Source organism: Peromyscus californicus, unplaced genomic scaffold (genome assembly GCF_007827085.1).
Source record: "Peromyscus californicus insignis strain IS unplaced genomic scaffold, ASM782708v3 Scaffold_24__1_contigs__length_46423439, whole genome shotgun sequence".
NCBI lineage: Eukaryota > Metazoa > Chordata > Mammalia > Rodentia > Cricetidae > Peromyscus > Peromyscus californicus.
The window spans coordinates 7,484,648-7,499,396 of NW_026294535.1; the positions used below are offsets into that span (position 1 = coordinate 7,484,648).

At 43.9% G+C, this 14,749-nt stretch overlaps 1 protein-coding gene across 1 annotated transcript in view; it reads left to right on the forward strand.

The window, feature by feature from the left end:
* Positions 1 to 345: 345 nt before the first annotated feature.
* Slc5a8 (solute carrier family 5 member 8) overlaps positions 346 to 14,749 on the forward strand; it is a 53,583-nt gene continuing 39,179 nt past the window's right edge. The window contains 3 exon segments of the mRNA XM_052753063.1: positions 346 to 720; positions 8,273 to 8,338; positions 10,777 to 10,828. Of these exon segments, the coding sequence (XP_052609023.1) occupies positions 370 to 720; positions 8,273 to 8,338; positions 10,777 to 10,828 (469 nt within the window). The 5' untranslated portion in view covers positions 346 to 369.

A 14,749-nucleotide genomic window follows, 5' to 3' on the forward strand; every position in this document is an offset into this window, starting at 1 on the left:
GCACCGTGGATTCGCTGGACGCGGCGAGAGGCTCCAGTTCTCACCCGCCCCAGAGTCGCTTGGTGCCCAGGCAGTCGCCACCCCGGTCCGTCCGTCGGGCGGCACCTGGTGAGCGCTCAGCGCCGCGCCGGTCGTCCCCTGATCCCAGACTTTCAGGGGCGCAGCTGGCGAGCCAGGGGTCTCCCCCCCACCGGGTGATTGGCAGCCGGTAGCTGGGCTCCCACCTCCACGAGGATCCACACCTGCGGGACGTACCTGGCCTCCGCGGGACGCCACCTCCTGCTGCAACAGGGAAAAAAAAAGCTAGCACCTCCGGAGGCTAAAGCGAGCGACCCGCGCACTCCCGGGCTCGGGTCACCGCGGGGGGCCATGGACGCGTCGCGGGACATCGGCAGCTTTGTGGTGTGGGACTACGTGGTGTTCGCAGGCATGCTGCTCATCTCGGCCGCCATCGGCATCTACTATGCCTTCGCGGGGGGCGGCCAGCAGACCTCCAAGGACTTCCTGATGGGTGGCCGCAGTATGACCGCGGTGCCGGTGGCTCTGTCCCTCACCGCCAGCTTCATGTCCGCTGTCACTGTCCTGGGCACCCCCGCCGAGGTCTATCGTTTTGGGGCAATATTCAGCATCTTTGGGATCACCTACTTTTTTGTGGTGGTTATCAGCGCGGAGGTCTTCCTTCCCGTGTTCTACAGGCTGGGGATCACCAGCACCTACGAGGTAAGAGGTGAGGGACAGAGGGGGAGGCTTGCTTGCGTTTGCAGGCTCCTGAAGGAACTTTCTGGGGGCAAGCAGTTGCTGCCATATGGGAATCTCTCCTCGTGGGTGCATCTTGGACCTCGACCTCTCACCCCGCATTGAGGCATGTGTCTTCTAAGGGAGATCAATCCTTGGGATTGAATTTTCTGAGCTCAGATCCAAAGCAAGCTGAGTGGAATGGACTCACTAAAGTCTTTCCTAAAACGTGTGTGTGTGTGTGTGTGTGTGTGTGTGTGTGTGTGTGTGTGTGTGTGTGTGTGAAAGGCTAAGTTGTTCCAGTCTCTGGAAGATCAAGAAAGAATTTGTCCACCCAAGTGGTCAAGATGTTGCTCTTGTTCCAGAGCTTGCCTTGAGACCGAATTCCACTTACTTGTGAATGACCGTGGGTCACTTACTTAACTAACCTTTTGTACCGATGTCTTTATCTCAAGAAGAAAATGGTACCACCAACCTCATCCGATTGCGGAGAGAATTAAGTGAGCAGATGCAAGGTGTTCCATTTAGAATAGAGCCTAGCGCAGAGAAGATGCTGGGATCGGGCTGAGTGTAATTATTGTGACGGAGGCTATCCCGAGATGTTGAGAAAAATGCAACAGCAAGGCTCTTAAACAGTGCTTCTCATGAAAGAGACCCACACTTCATCTGTTGCCCTGTTCCTCTGGATGTCCATTTCTTTCCCCAAAGGATTATACATTTTTATTTTTATTTTTTTGGATGTCCATTTTAAAAGTTGCTTTCAGGAAAAGGTTTTTTCAAGATGAAGAGCATTTGGTTTGGTTTCACTTAGAGATGTCAAAGGTGTGTGTGCCTGTGCCCGTTAAAAACTCAGACTCTCATCCAAGTACTAACCAGGCCCAACCCTGCTTAGCTTCCGAGATCAGACGAGATTGGGAGCGTTCAGGGTGGTATGGTGGTGGTGGCACACGCCTTTAATCCCAACACTCGGGAGGCAGAGCCAGGCAGATCTCTGTGAGTTCGAGGCCAGCCTGGTCTACAAAGTGAGTTCCAGGAAAGGTGCAAAACTACACAGAGAAACCCTGTCTCGAAAAAACCAAACCAAAACAAAAAAACCCAACCCAAACCAAACAAACCAAACACAAAACAAAAAAAACAAACAAAAAAAACCTCTCAGACTCCTGGGGGTGGTGGAGGGTGTCCTTCACCCAGACCCCAACTTACAGGCTTCACAGACAAGTTCCCACTGCTCTAGGCCACCAGCCAGAGGGCTAGGTGTCCCTGCTCAGCAGCCCCTCGGGTCTGGAGTTGGTGCCCTGTTTCCCTGAAGCTCAGAGTCACTGGAAGGTGGTTTCATAGTGAGTCTGGTTCAGCTTGTGCTGGGCACCTGCCTTAATGGCATAACGAGAGTTGATGACAAACTGGGCCTGGGTTCTACTGATGTCACCCAGGTCTAGGCATGTCCCAGGCTGCGTTATCTTCTAACTGTGGTCACCAAGTCTTAGTCTTCATCCTGAGTGGGAGAAGGAGGAAATTTCTGTTTGTGAGGGGAGGTGACAAGCCGGCTGTCCCAGGCCAAATTCAGCTTCCACGGCCGTTTTAATTTGTTTTTTTTTTTTTGTTTTTTTTAAACATTTATAAGAAGCTCTGCCTGCTTATTTTGTTTAATAAAAAAATGTAAATTTAAGAATTTAATGATGAGGAACAGCCAAAAAAATTTCAGAGGTCTTTTGAAAACTCAGAAGACTGATGACATTGTGTCCACATTTCCTATGGCCGCTGGGCCTCCAGCAAGAGTCCCTGCCCTTACTCTGTTATTGCCTAGACTGAGGCTTTTCATGCCTGCCCACTCACTTCCTCATGGCAGGGAAATCCTTACCTACACAAAATGTGCGCATGGAAAATGACCAGCGATGAAGGGGCCCTCGGTCAGTGAGTTAAGGGACAGAGGGTATTTCTTAGAGGCTGTGAGGAATGTTCCAGCATCTTAAGATATGTCAACACCTGGCTTCTGTCATTCATGTGTGTTACCAGGTGGTCTATGAAGGATGTGAATGCCTGGCTTCTGTCACTCACGTGCATTACCAGGTGGGCTATGCCGACACTGAGTTAAGTTAGCAAGGATTCTGGCTAAAAAAGGCAAAAATCCAATGTTTGTTGAATGATGAATTCGTGCCGGGCTCCAGGCTGCATGTTTCACACATATTATCTGACTCAACACTCAACTAGATTCTTGGAAGGGTATGCTTAGAGCCCTGTTTTCCAGATGGAAAGCTTCAGAGCAAGTTAAGCCAGTGAGAGAAGGGGGAGGAATAAGAACCCATGCCAAGTATCTCACCACCTCTGAGGGCTCTGGTGAGTTGGTTATAACCCCAAGCAGGATTCATGCCAGCTCATGGAGAACCCGGGACGTCATACAGGACCCTTGAACTTAACAGCACACTGTTGTCCAGTGAGGGGTGTCAGGTGTCAGAGAGAAGGAAGTGGAGTAGCTTGCTGTGTCTGCACATTCAGTTAGTCGCAGCAGAGGATTTCTTGGGGGAATGCTTTGTGACTCTCCTGAGGACACCTGCACAGATATGTTGTCCCACACTGAGTAATGGTCACCTTCACACTCTTGCTCAAATATGAGCAAGCTCTATTTTTCCACTTCTATAGACCAATTTGGTGGGCCTCAAACATTTTACTCTATCATTAATGTCAAAATATAGGTCTGATAGGTGTTTAACAATGTCCAGACTCACAGAGGGACAGGAAGCCTACTGCAGGGATCCAGCACAATTAATGATTTCTTCAGGATTACTCAGGCTCAACTTTGATTTTTGAGTTACTTACGTATATCACCCTGAAGCCTTCACATCACTAAGGTATTCCAAGTTCCAAGGACTATGAAAGATCTCTGTTCACTGTAGATATCTATTATTCTGTAGTTTTGCTTGTAAACTCCAGAACTGTTCTCTAAGCTCACTGCAATGGGACCAGTGTTTCTTTTCAGGTCCCTACGTATTTCCCCTGAAGTCTAGTAAAGGACCCATGGCTTCTTGGTTCTGCCTTCAGTTGGTTTTGTGTGAGTGTAAACATATCTGTCAGTTGATTTTGGGGACAATTTTAAAGTATGATTACTTGGACCTTTTACAAGGAAAAAGTCCAATATATATTTATTTACAAATCCATAGGATGCAAACCAGAGTTCTAGTAGAAATTATATGTTTTTTATTAAAAAAATTTTTATTCATTTTGCATACCAACCAACAGATTCCCCCCCATCACTCCCCCCCCCCCCCCCGTTCTCCCCTACCACCTTCCCCCACATCCATCCCTCATTCCCTCCTCCCAAAGGGCAAGTTCTCCCATGGCGGGGGGCGGGGGAAGGGGGAGACAGCAAAACCTAGTACATTCAGTTGATGCAGGACCAAGCCCCTCCCCGCTGCATCAAGGCTGAGCAAGGTGTCCCACCATAGGTAGTGGGCTCCAGAAAGCCAGCTCATGCACCTGGGATAGATCCTGATCCCCACTGCCAGGGGCCCCTCAAACAGACCCAGCTACACAACTTTTTCCCGTATGCAGAGGGCCTAGTCTGGTCCCATGCAGGCTCCACAGCTGTCAGTCTAAAGTTTGTGAGTTCCTTTGAGCTTGGTTCAGTTGTCTCTGTAGATTTCCCCATCATGATTTTGACACCCCCCCCCCCCCCCCCCCCCCCCCCCCGTCATATAATCCCACTTCCTTCTCCTTGACTGGACTCCTGGAGCTCGGCCTGGTGCTTGGTGGTGGATCTCTGCATTTGCTTCTGTCAGTCACTGGATGAAGGCTCTATGATGACAGTTAGGGTATTCACCGATCTGATTACCAAGTTAAAGCCAGTTCAGGCACCTTTATCACTATTTCTAGTAGTCTAATCTGGGATCATCCTTGTTGATTCCTGGGAATTTCCCTAATACCAGGTTTCTCCCTTACCCTATAATCAATCCCTCTATCAAGATATCTCTTTCATTGCTCTCCCACTCCATTCTTCCCCCAGCTCAACCATCCTGCTCCCTCATGTTCCCATCCCCTCCCTTCTATTGCCCCTCCTCGTCCCCAGTTCACTCATGGAGATCTTCTCTGTTTCCCCTTCCCAGGGCGATCCATGCATCCCTCTTAGGGTCCTCCTTTTTAGCTAGCTTCTCTGGAAGGGTTGTAGTCTGGCTATCCTTTGCCTTACATCTAGTATCCACTTATACCATGTTTGTCTTTCTAAGTCTGGGTTACCTCACTCAGGATAATATGTTTTAGTTCCATACATTCGCCTGCAAATTTCATGATGTCATTATTTTTTACAGCTGAGTAGTACTCCGTTGTGTATATGTACCACATTTTCTTTATCCATTCTTTGGTTGAGGGGCATCTAGGTTGCTTCCAGGTTCTGGATATTATGAATAATGACCACTATCTCAAAAAGATGCAAAGCAAAGGATAACTAGGATACAATTCACAACCCCAGAGAAGCTAGGTAAAAAGGAGGACCCTAAGAGGGACACAGATGGACAGCCCCAGGAAGGGAAAATAGTTAAGCTCTCCTGCGTAAACGGGAGGGGGGGTAGAAGGGAAGGGATGGGGATGGGAACAGGAGGAACTGAAATGGCCAAGTGGAGGGAGGGACGGAGAGGGAGAGCAATGAAAGAAATATCTTGGTAGAGGGAGCCATTAAGAGATTAGAGAGAAACCTGATGCTAGGGAAGTCCCCAGGAATCCACAGGATGACACCAGCTAAGACTCCTAGCAATAATGGAGAGAGTGCCTGAACTTACCTTCCCCTATAATTAGATTAGTGACTACTCTAATTGTCATCATAGAACCTACATCCAGTAACTGGTGGAAGCAGATGCAGTGATCCATAACCAAGCACTGGGCTGAGCTCCTAGATTTCAGTTGAAGAGAGGGAGGAGGGATCACAGGAGCAAGTGAGGTCAAGATCATGATGGGGAAAACCACAGAGACAGCCAGCCCATGCTGGTAGGAGCTCATGGACTCTGGCCTGTCAGCTAGGGAACATGCATGGGACTGAACTAGGCCCTCTGAATGTGGGTGATAGTTATGTGGCTAGATCTGTTTGGGGAGCCCCTGGCAGTGGGACCAGGACTTATCCCCAGTGCATGAATTGGCGTTTTGGAACACATTCCCAGGGTGGGATACCTTGTCAGCCTTTACACAGCGGGGAGGGGCTTGGTCCTGCCTCAACTTAGTATGCCAGACTTTGTTGACTGCCCAAGGGAATCCTTACCCTCTCTGAGGAGTAGATGGGGGGTGAGAAGGGAGGAGATGGGGGTGGGAGAAGGGAAAGGAGGGGGAACTGGGATTGGTATGTAAAATGAAAAAAAACTTTAAAAAAATAAACAAAAACAACTAAAAATGTCTTTAATAAAAGGCTAAAGATTAATTGGGCATAATTTTAAGTGTAAAAACTTTCAAGTTATTTGGTTGAGCTTGTTACATTTTTTTCTGCCACAGTCTCTTAAGCTTTGTGTAGTCTCCAGCAATCACTTACATGGACCTAGAAAAAGCAAAAGACTTCTCCATCTATTCATATCCACTCCTGTGTACTACAGATTTACTAAAGAAAAAGAAAAAAGAAAAAAAACCACAAAAAACCCCAAAACAAAACAAAACAAAAAAACTCTTCAAAACTAACACCAGTCTGTTTCTAGTTTTCAGAAACTTTACTCTTCAAAATGTCTTCCAAATACCCTAACATGATTTTAAGATAATTCACAAGGGCCTGGCTTTTTCATTCCACTCATCTTAGAATCCTACTTTTGAACACTGTACATCTCCTTATTGATTCATATCATTGGATACTCTCCCTTGACAAATGAAAGAAAGAATTGCTTGTATGGTCCTCATTTTAAACACGGGGAACCTGAGATCGAGAGAGGGATGGCCTCAAGTTCATGAGTCAGGCATGGGACTGGTCCGGAGCTGGAACTGCTGCCGACGCCTTGCGCTGTCATGGACATTTGTCGCCCTTCAGTGGTTTTTGAAAGTCTTACTGTCTGTGGCACCACATACTGACTGCGTCTTAAACTCTTGGTCAGATTGTTTATTTATCCATGAATTGTATGTATTAAAGTTTCTAAGGTTTTGTGTCTCATCTCTGACAACAATTAGGTTCCAAGCTTGGTCTTCATCGCTAACACAGTGCCTGCTTCACAAAGTGCTCAGCAAGTACGCCAGAGGTGTTAGTTATGACTATGGAGTAAAAAAACCCATGTCTTTCCATTTGATGAGTAGTTAATGCCAGTTTCTCCTCCTCCACATCCTGCTCTGTCTGCTCTGCTTTTATGCAGCAAGGCCGGTAGACTTTGACTTCTTTCTACTAGTAAGACTCAAGTTAAATAGTTATCTTGACCTTCAATTCAGAAATTCTGATTCTAACTCTGTAATATATTAGTATATATTACACAATACGGGAAATAGACAGACTACATTATAAGCTATAGCAGATTTCAAGGAGAGTTGGAAAAAATGGCAGGGTCTTAGCTCTAAACAGAAGATGACTTGGCACTCAAGAGACTGAGGCAGGATGGAAATTTGAGGCCAGTCTGGGCTACACAGCAAAACAAAACAAAACAAAAGAGCAAAAGCAAAAACCCAAGCCAGCAAACTGACCTAGGTAGCCAGAAACGGCGGCATATAGATGTAATTCATGTGTAAAGGGCAGAACAAGACCAGCCTGGTCTATACGGTAAGACCTTGTCTCGGAGACAGGACAAAACAAGACCAAACAGCAACAGAAAACTTGACCTGGGTGATTTAAGTTACATACACACACATGTACACACACACATATATACACTTAGATGCACACACACAGGCATATGTATACACACACACACACACACACACACACACACACACACACCCGATAGTAGAGGAAAGAGTTGGAAGGTAGTTCACAGGACAGCATGGGAGGCTGAGTAAACAGCTCCTGGAAATGACAAAGCTTCACCAGCTTCTTTAGATCTTAAGGTCAAGACCAGTCCCTGCCGATCCAATCCCTTCTCAGTTTAGCAGCGTCTATTGGGAGGAGAAGGTGATTGGCTGTACTGTGGTCATGTGACTTTCTCTGATGCAGCTTTCCAGTCTGAACTAAAAGAAGGTTGATTTCTCAATTGAACCAAAGTGTATAGTGTTGACTAAGAGGAAGGAAGAAACAATAGATTGCATATACTTTAAAGAAAAAAAAAAGGCTAGACTATAATTCCATTTATGTGATAGATTTTCCAACTTTTCCAGGCCAAACTGGGGGTGAAGAACAGATTGGTGACTGATAGGGGCAGCTCGAGGGAGTTCTCACGTACTGATTGTGTGAGAGGATTACATAAATACTTATGTATACTAAAAGTCATTGAGTTATAGACTAAAGCATCAATTTTGTTATACGTAAGTAAAAATCATTTTAGTAAAACAAAAACACAGAATGCAAATAAGTTTCTTTAAATATCTCACCCTTTATATCTTGAGCCAATTTATAATGTTTTCAGAAGATTCATGTCCCTGTTTTTCTTTTTTTTGGTAACAGTATTTGGAACTTCGATTTAATCGATTCATCCGTCTCTGTGGGACAGTCCTCTTCATCGTTCAAACAGTAAGCACCGCTCCATTAATCTACTTTCTCTTCTGTCATCTAAAACATTTTTGTCCTTGGCACTGGGTGAGCTTTGCTTGGGAAATACATGGAAGATAAAATGGAGATGATTACAACATGAGGAAATGAAAAAGAAACAAAACACAAAACCAAACACACTTGTCATCACCAAGAATGAAACCTGAAGATCCCTAAACCGTATTTCAGCAAAGACGTTACTTCCTGGAAAAACAATGGTTTAAGTGAATTTAAATACTGTATTGGTCAAGGAGAGGCTATGGAGCTTTAGGGAAATACCCTTTCTAGCCTTTCCCACCTGGACCAAAGTGACAGTGGGTGCATTATTTAAATGACAGAAATATTTGAGGGAGCTGCATTCTTCCTCAAAATTTATTTTTATTAAGTATTTAAATTTTTATTAAATATTTAAATGACAGGAGGAATTCTCATACAAGGAAAACAGGGTGAAGATTTCTTGGTCCTTTTGCAACTGATTGGATAATATATATATTAATAACACACATATATAATCTGACAAGAAGACTTTAGGAGGCAATATTGTGTAAAAATGTACTTGAAAAATGAATCGGCATTCTTTAAAACCTTGAGCTCTTAGACCCAACTGGAGCAGTATTATTTAGTATAAAGGAGAATCCAAACTTTAGAAGAGATTGTAAAGACACACGCATAATCCAGCCATTCAAGAATATGCAAATGTAGACGTATTGATGAACATGAATGGAAAGCAGAGGTTTGCTAAGTGGCTAGTACAGACACGCACCACTGCATTGATGCTTCTGTAGGAGGCTGCTGGAGGGTTTGCATGATCGTTATCCCATCGTTTATCTCTCTCTCCCTCCACAGCTGAGCATTTGGGTCTGGATTTGGTAAGGGAGGTTGACAATTTTCACTTCTCCGGTCAAAAGCTGCTTAAGCATTTGCTCCAGAGAGACGTGAGACAGAGTGCCTTTCCCCACTGTTTAACTTGGTTTTATTTTATATCTCTGTACATTTCATCACATCTTAGCACTTGAAGTATGAAAGGCAGGTAGCTATGGAGTCTGGTGGAGGGTCTGATATTCTAAGGCAACTTGCTTGTTTGTATTAACTTTCTAGACAGTGGTTCTCAACCTGTGGGGGGCGGGTTGCATATCAGCTATCCGGCCTATCAGATATGTACATTATGATTCATAACTAGCAAAGTTACAGTTATGAAGTAGCAATGAAAATGATTTCATGATTGGGAGTCACCACAACATGAGGAGCTGTATTAATGGGTCGCAGTGTTAGGAAGGTTGAGAACCACTGGTAATGACCCTTTCTCTATGCTCATGTTGAAAATGCCTACATGAGCAAGAGGTGGGGACAGTTGTTAGGAAGACAGCCCACCACATTTCAGATCTTCAACATGGACAGACTAATGACTATGGGAACTAGCTCGCTTCTTTTCAAAACAAGGAAAGCTCTAGCACATCCTTTCTGAAGGATTAGACTCCGTGTAGGATAATTAAGCATTCAGTTAGCATATAATATGTCTTTATAATGTTACTTGGAGTTCCCTGGTATAGAATGTATTTGAAGGGTGAATGCAATGAAATCATATTTTGAGAAACAGATAATTTTTCTTAACTGTTGTACTCAAGGCCTATAAATATTTGTTGAATATATGAGTGGAAAGTGATTATATAAAATGATGGATTATAATATTTGAAAGGTTTCATAATTTTTAGTGCAAATTGACACTTTTTTTTTTTTTTTTTTTTTTGGTTTTTCGAGACAGGGTTTCTCTGTGTAGCTTTGCGCCTTTCCTGGGACTCACTTGGTAGCCCAGGCTGGCCTCGAACTCACAGAGATCCGCCTGGCTCTGCCTCCCGAGTGCTGGGATTAAAGGCGTGCGCCACCACCGCCCGGCCGCAAATTGACACTTTTGTCTTAATTAGTTTGAAAGCCAGTTTTCAAAAATTTTACTTTGAAAAAAAAAATCATTTTGGATGGTTGGTTTGTGGCTCCTCTCTAGACTGCTTATCACATTTGCCTAAGGCCCTGGATTACACCCCAGCATTGAGAAAGAAAATGGTGATTAGCAGTATTTGAAGGCATATAATTAAGAGACCAACCTATTATTCTTTCTTTGTAGTTAAGTATTTTAAATTTATGAAAATATAGTTTAAGCTTAAGGTGATGGATCAATAAACATATTTTTTTTTTACTAAGCACCACACTTTTATAATAGGTCTTCACAAAAGATTTTTGTGTTGTTTAGCTACACTGTAGACAGAAAAGAAAAAAAAATCCATTTTATTTAAGTATTTCCGAGTTATAATAGCACATTAAATATACTGAAAAGGATCAATTCATAATTGATTTTATAATTCTCATGTGAAATTCATTCATTTTATACTTCATGTTATTCATTCTTTTTCTTCTCTCCCCACTAGATTCTGTATACTGGAATTGTTATTTATGCCCCTGCTCTGGCTTTGAATCAAGGTACATTTAAAGTGGCAATCATGGAGCTCACAGTGTTGGGCTCATTTTTGCTAAGATTTATTCTCTTCTTGGGGAGACAGACAGATGGAAAAGGACTTCCAGTAGTCCTTATGGGTTTTATGAGGGTGGTGGGGTGGGCTTAGTGTCTATACTAGTTTCTTTGATGTTTTGATTAGATAGTTCAAAAATATCTCTCTATAGGCTGATAGGACAGACCTAGACCTTCCCAGGGACACCATGGGGGTAAGAGTGGTTGCTTCTGTGTGGTATGTCCACCAGCCCTTCTTTGTTTCTTCCCAACCCATGCCCCTCCCCACTGTAGGCCAAATGACTACACTCCCTCCTTTTTGACTATTTCCTGGGGTCTACCCCTGTATTAATTAGCTTTCCATCGCTTCCATAAACACCATGACCAACAGCAACTTGGGGAGGAAAGGGTTTGTCTTGGCTTATAGCTTACAGTCCACTATGAAGGGAAGTCAAGGCAAGAACTCTAGGCAGGAACCTGGGGGCAGGAAGTGAAGCAGAGGCCTTGAATAGATACTGCTTGCTATCCGTGGCTTGTTCAATGTTTTTTTTTTCTTTTCTTATGAAAACCTACTGTATTATTTTTTAAATTTTAGCTCTACTTTATTAGGGATTAATTTCCATGTAATCAAATGTGCCAACTCTAATTCACTGAGTTCAGTGAAAGTGGACATATGTTAACTCATGTAACCAATATCACAATTAAGATATCACATCAATGTTTTCTCTCATACTTCCTTAGAATTAATTCTTCCCTGACTCTAGGCAACTCTGATGTGTTTCCCCCTCTTTTATTGGAAATAGATTCTTTTATTACATAGTATATCCTGATTACGGTTTCCCTTCCATCCAATCCTCTCAGTTCCTTCCCTCTTCCCCTCCCATTTGGTCTACTCCCCTTCTGTCTCTCATTAGAAAACAATCAGGCTTATAAGAGATAATAATAAAATACAACAAAATGCCAGGCAGTAGTGGCACATGCCTTTAATCCCAGCACTACAGAGGCAGAGGCAGGTCGATCTGGTTTGAAGACAGCCTGGTCTATAGAGTGAGTTCCAGGACATCCAGGACTACACACAGAGAAACTGTGTCTTGAAAAACCAACCAACCAACCAACCAACCAACCAACCAACCAAACAAACAAACAAACAAAAAACAAAACAAAAGAACTCCAAATAAAATATTGTAAAACATGCCGGGCGGTGGTGGCGCACGCCTTTAATCCCAGCACTCGGGAGGCAGAGCCAGGCGGATCTCTGTGAGTTCGAGGCCAGCCTGGTCTCCAAAGCGAGTTCCAGGAAAGGCGCAAAGCTACACAGAGAAACCCTGTCTCGAAAAAAAAAAAAAAAAAAAAACCAAAAAAAAAAAAAAAAAATATTGTAAAACAAAAACTATCATATAGAAGTTGGGCAAGACAAACCAACAGAAGAAAAAGAGCCCAAGAGCAGGCACAAGAATCAGAGACCCACTTGTTCACACACTCAGGAATTCCATACAAAGACTAAACTGAAGGCCATAATATGTACATAGAGAACCTGATGCAGACCCGTGCAGGCCCTGTGCATGCTGCCTCAGCCTCTGTGAGTTCATATGAGCTTTGATCATGCTGATTCAGAGGGATTTGTTTTGGTGTCCTCTATTCCTTCCGGCTCTCACATTTTTTTTTGGTCTCCTCTTCCATGGGGTTCCTTGAGCCCTGAGAGGACAGATTTGATGGAGACATCCCATTAGGGCTGAGTGGTCCAAGGTCTCTTACTTTCTGCATAATATCAGGCTGTGGGTCTCTATATTTGTTCCCATTTGCTGCAGGATAGCAGAGTATCATTAGGGGCCACTTTATTACTACTTTTTTTTTTAAGACTAGCAGTATTTCATTTTACCCTAGGTCCCTGGGCTATCCAGTCTCTGGTTGTTGGTCACCCAAGCAGTGTCAGTTATCAGTTCCATCTCATGGAGTGGGCCTTAAGTCAAATCAGGTATTGGTTGGCTAGTCCCACAAGTTCTGTGCCACTATTGAACTATCATATCTTGCAGCCAGGATACTATTGTAGATAAAAGGGTTTGTGGCTGGCTCGCTGTTTATGTTTCTCTTTTGGTAGCTGTCTTAGTTAGGGTTTCTGTTTCTGTGATGAAACACCATGACCAAAAGGCAGGTAGGAGAGGAAAGGGTTTATTTCACTTACACGACAGCATTGTTGTTCATCACTGAAGGAAGGAAGGACGGGAACTCAAACAGGGCAGGATCCTAGAGGCAGGAGCTGATGCAGAGGTCACGATGGGGAATTGCTTGCTGACTTGCTTCCCATGGCTTGCTCAGCCTACCTTCTTATAGAACCCAGGACCAGCAGCCCAGGGATGGCACCACTCACCATTGATCACCAAATGAGAGAACGCCTTAACTGCCAGATCTCAAGGAGGCATTCCTCAGCTGAGGCTCTTTCCTCTGATTGTATAGCTTTTGTCAAACTGACACATAAAACCACCCAGTACAATAGCATGGAGAGTATGTTCCTGTACCAAAGCTGCTAGAATGCAGGGGTGAAGGGTCTATGTAGGCACCAGCTCCATTTCTCCATGTTTGATGAGTTGTACAGGTGTTGTCTGTAACAATGGACTGTTGCTGTCAGTTTGTGGAGAGCAACCTATTGTCTTGGCAAAAGCAAACCTGGTTTATTTGGGGATTCCCATGGAACCCTTTGACCAACAACTCAATTGGATGTAACCCAATCCTGATACTGGAAGTTTCCTTTGATGACAAGAGATGTCCAGTGGGGCTCTTTCTCCCCTATAATTTGGCAATTTCACTTAGATCACCTTCATAGATATATGTATTTTAACTACTGTATTAGCTTTCCATACTACCCTCAAATACTCCTTAATTTTAACTGTCTCTCCATGTATTCCCCCCCTCAACTCTCTCTTTCTCCTCTCCCTCTCTACTTGATCCTTCCATTCTAGTCCCCCCATTCATAAATGTCTATTCTATTTCCCTTTCCTGATGAAATCTATCTGTACCCTTTAGTCCCTTACTCTGTACCCTCCCTCTGTGGTTCTATGGATAGTAGTTTGGTTATCATTGTCTTAATGGCTAATACCTACAGACAAGCAAATGCATACCATATTTGTCTTTCTGGATCTGGAATACCTCACTCAGAATGATTTTTTTCTAGTTCTATCCATTTGCCTGGTGATTTCATGATGTCATTTGTTTAAATAGCTGAGTAATACTCCATTGTGTAAATGTACCACATTTTATTTATCCATTCTTCCATTGAGGAACACCTAGGTTATTTACAGTTTCTGGCTGTTATAAATAGAGCAACAATGAACATGGTTAAGCAAGTGTTTCTGTGGTAGGATGAAGCGTCCTGTCTTAGTTAGGATTTCTATTGCTGTGAAGAGACACTATGACCACAGCAACTCTTATAAAGGAAAACATTTAATTTGGGCTGGCTTGCAGTTCAGAGGTTGAGTTCATTGTCACCATGGTGGGAAATGTGGTGGCATGCAAGTAGACACAGTGCTGGAGAAGGAGCTGAGAGTGCTACATCTTGATCCACAAGCAACAGAAGGAGACTGTGTACTGCACTGGGCATAGCTTGAGCATAATGAGACCTCAAAGCCCGCCTCCACAGTGACACACTTCCTCCAACAAGGCCACACCTCCTAATAGTACCACTTCCTATGGGCCAATCATTCAAATACACGAATCTATGGGGGCCATACCTGTTCAAACAACCACACATCCTTTGGGTATATGCCCAAGAGTGGTATAGCTGGATGTTGAGGTAGAGTCGTTCTCATCTTCCTGAGGGATTTCCATAGTGGCTGTGCAAGTTTACAGTCTCACCAACAGTGGATGAGTGTTCCCCTTGCTCTACATCCTCTCCAGCA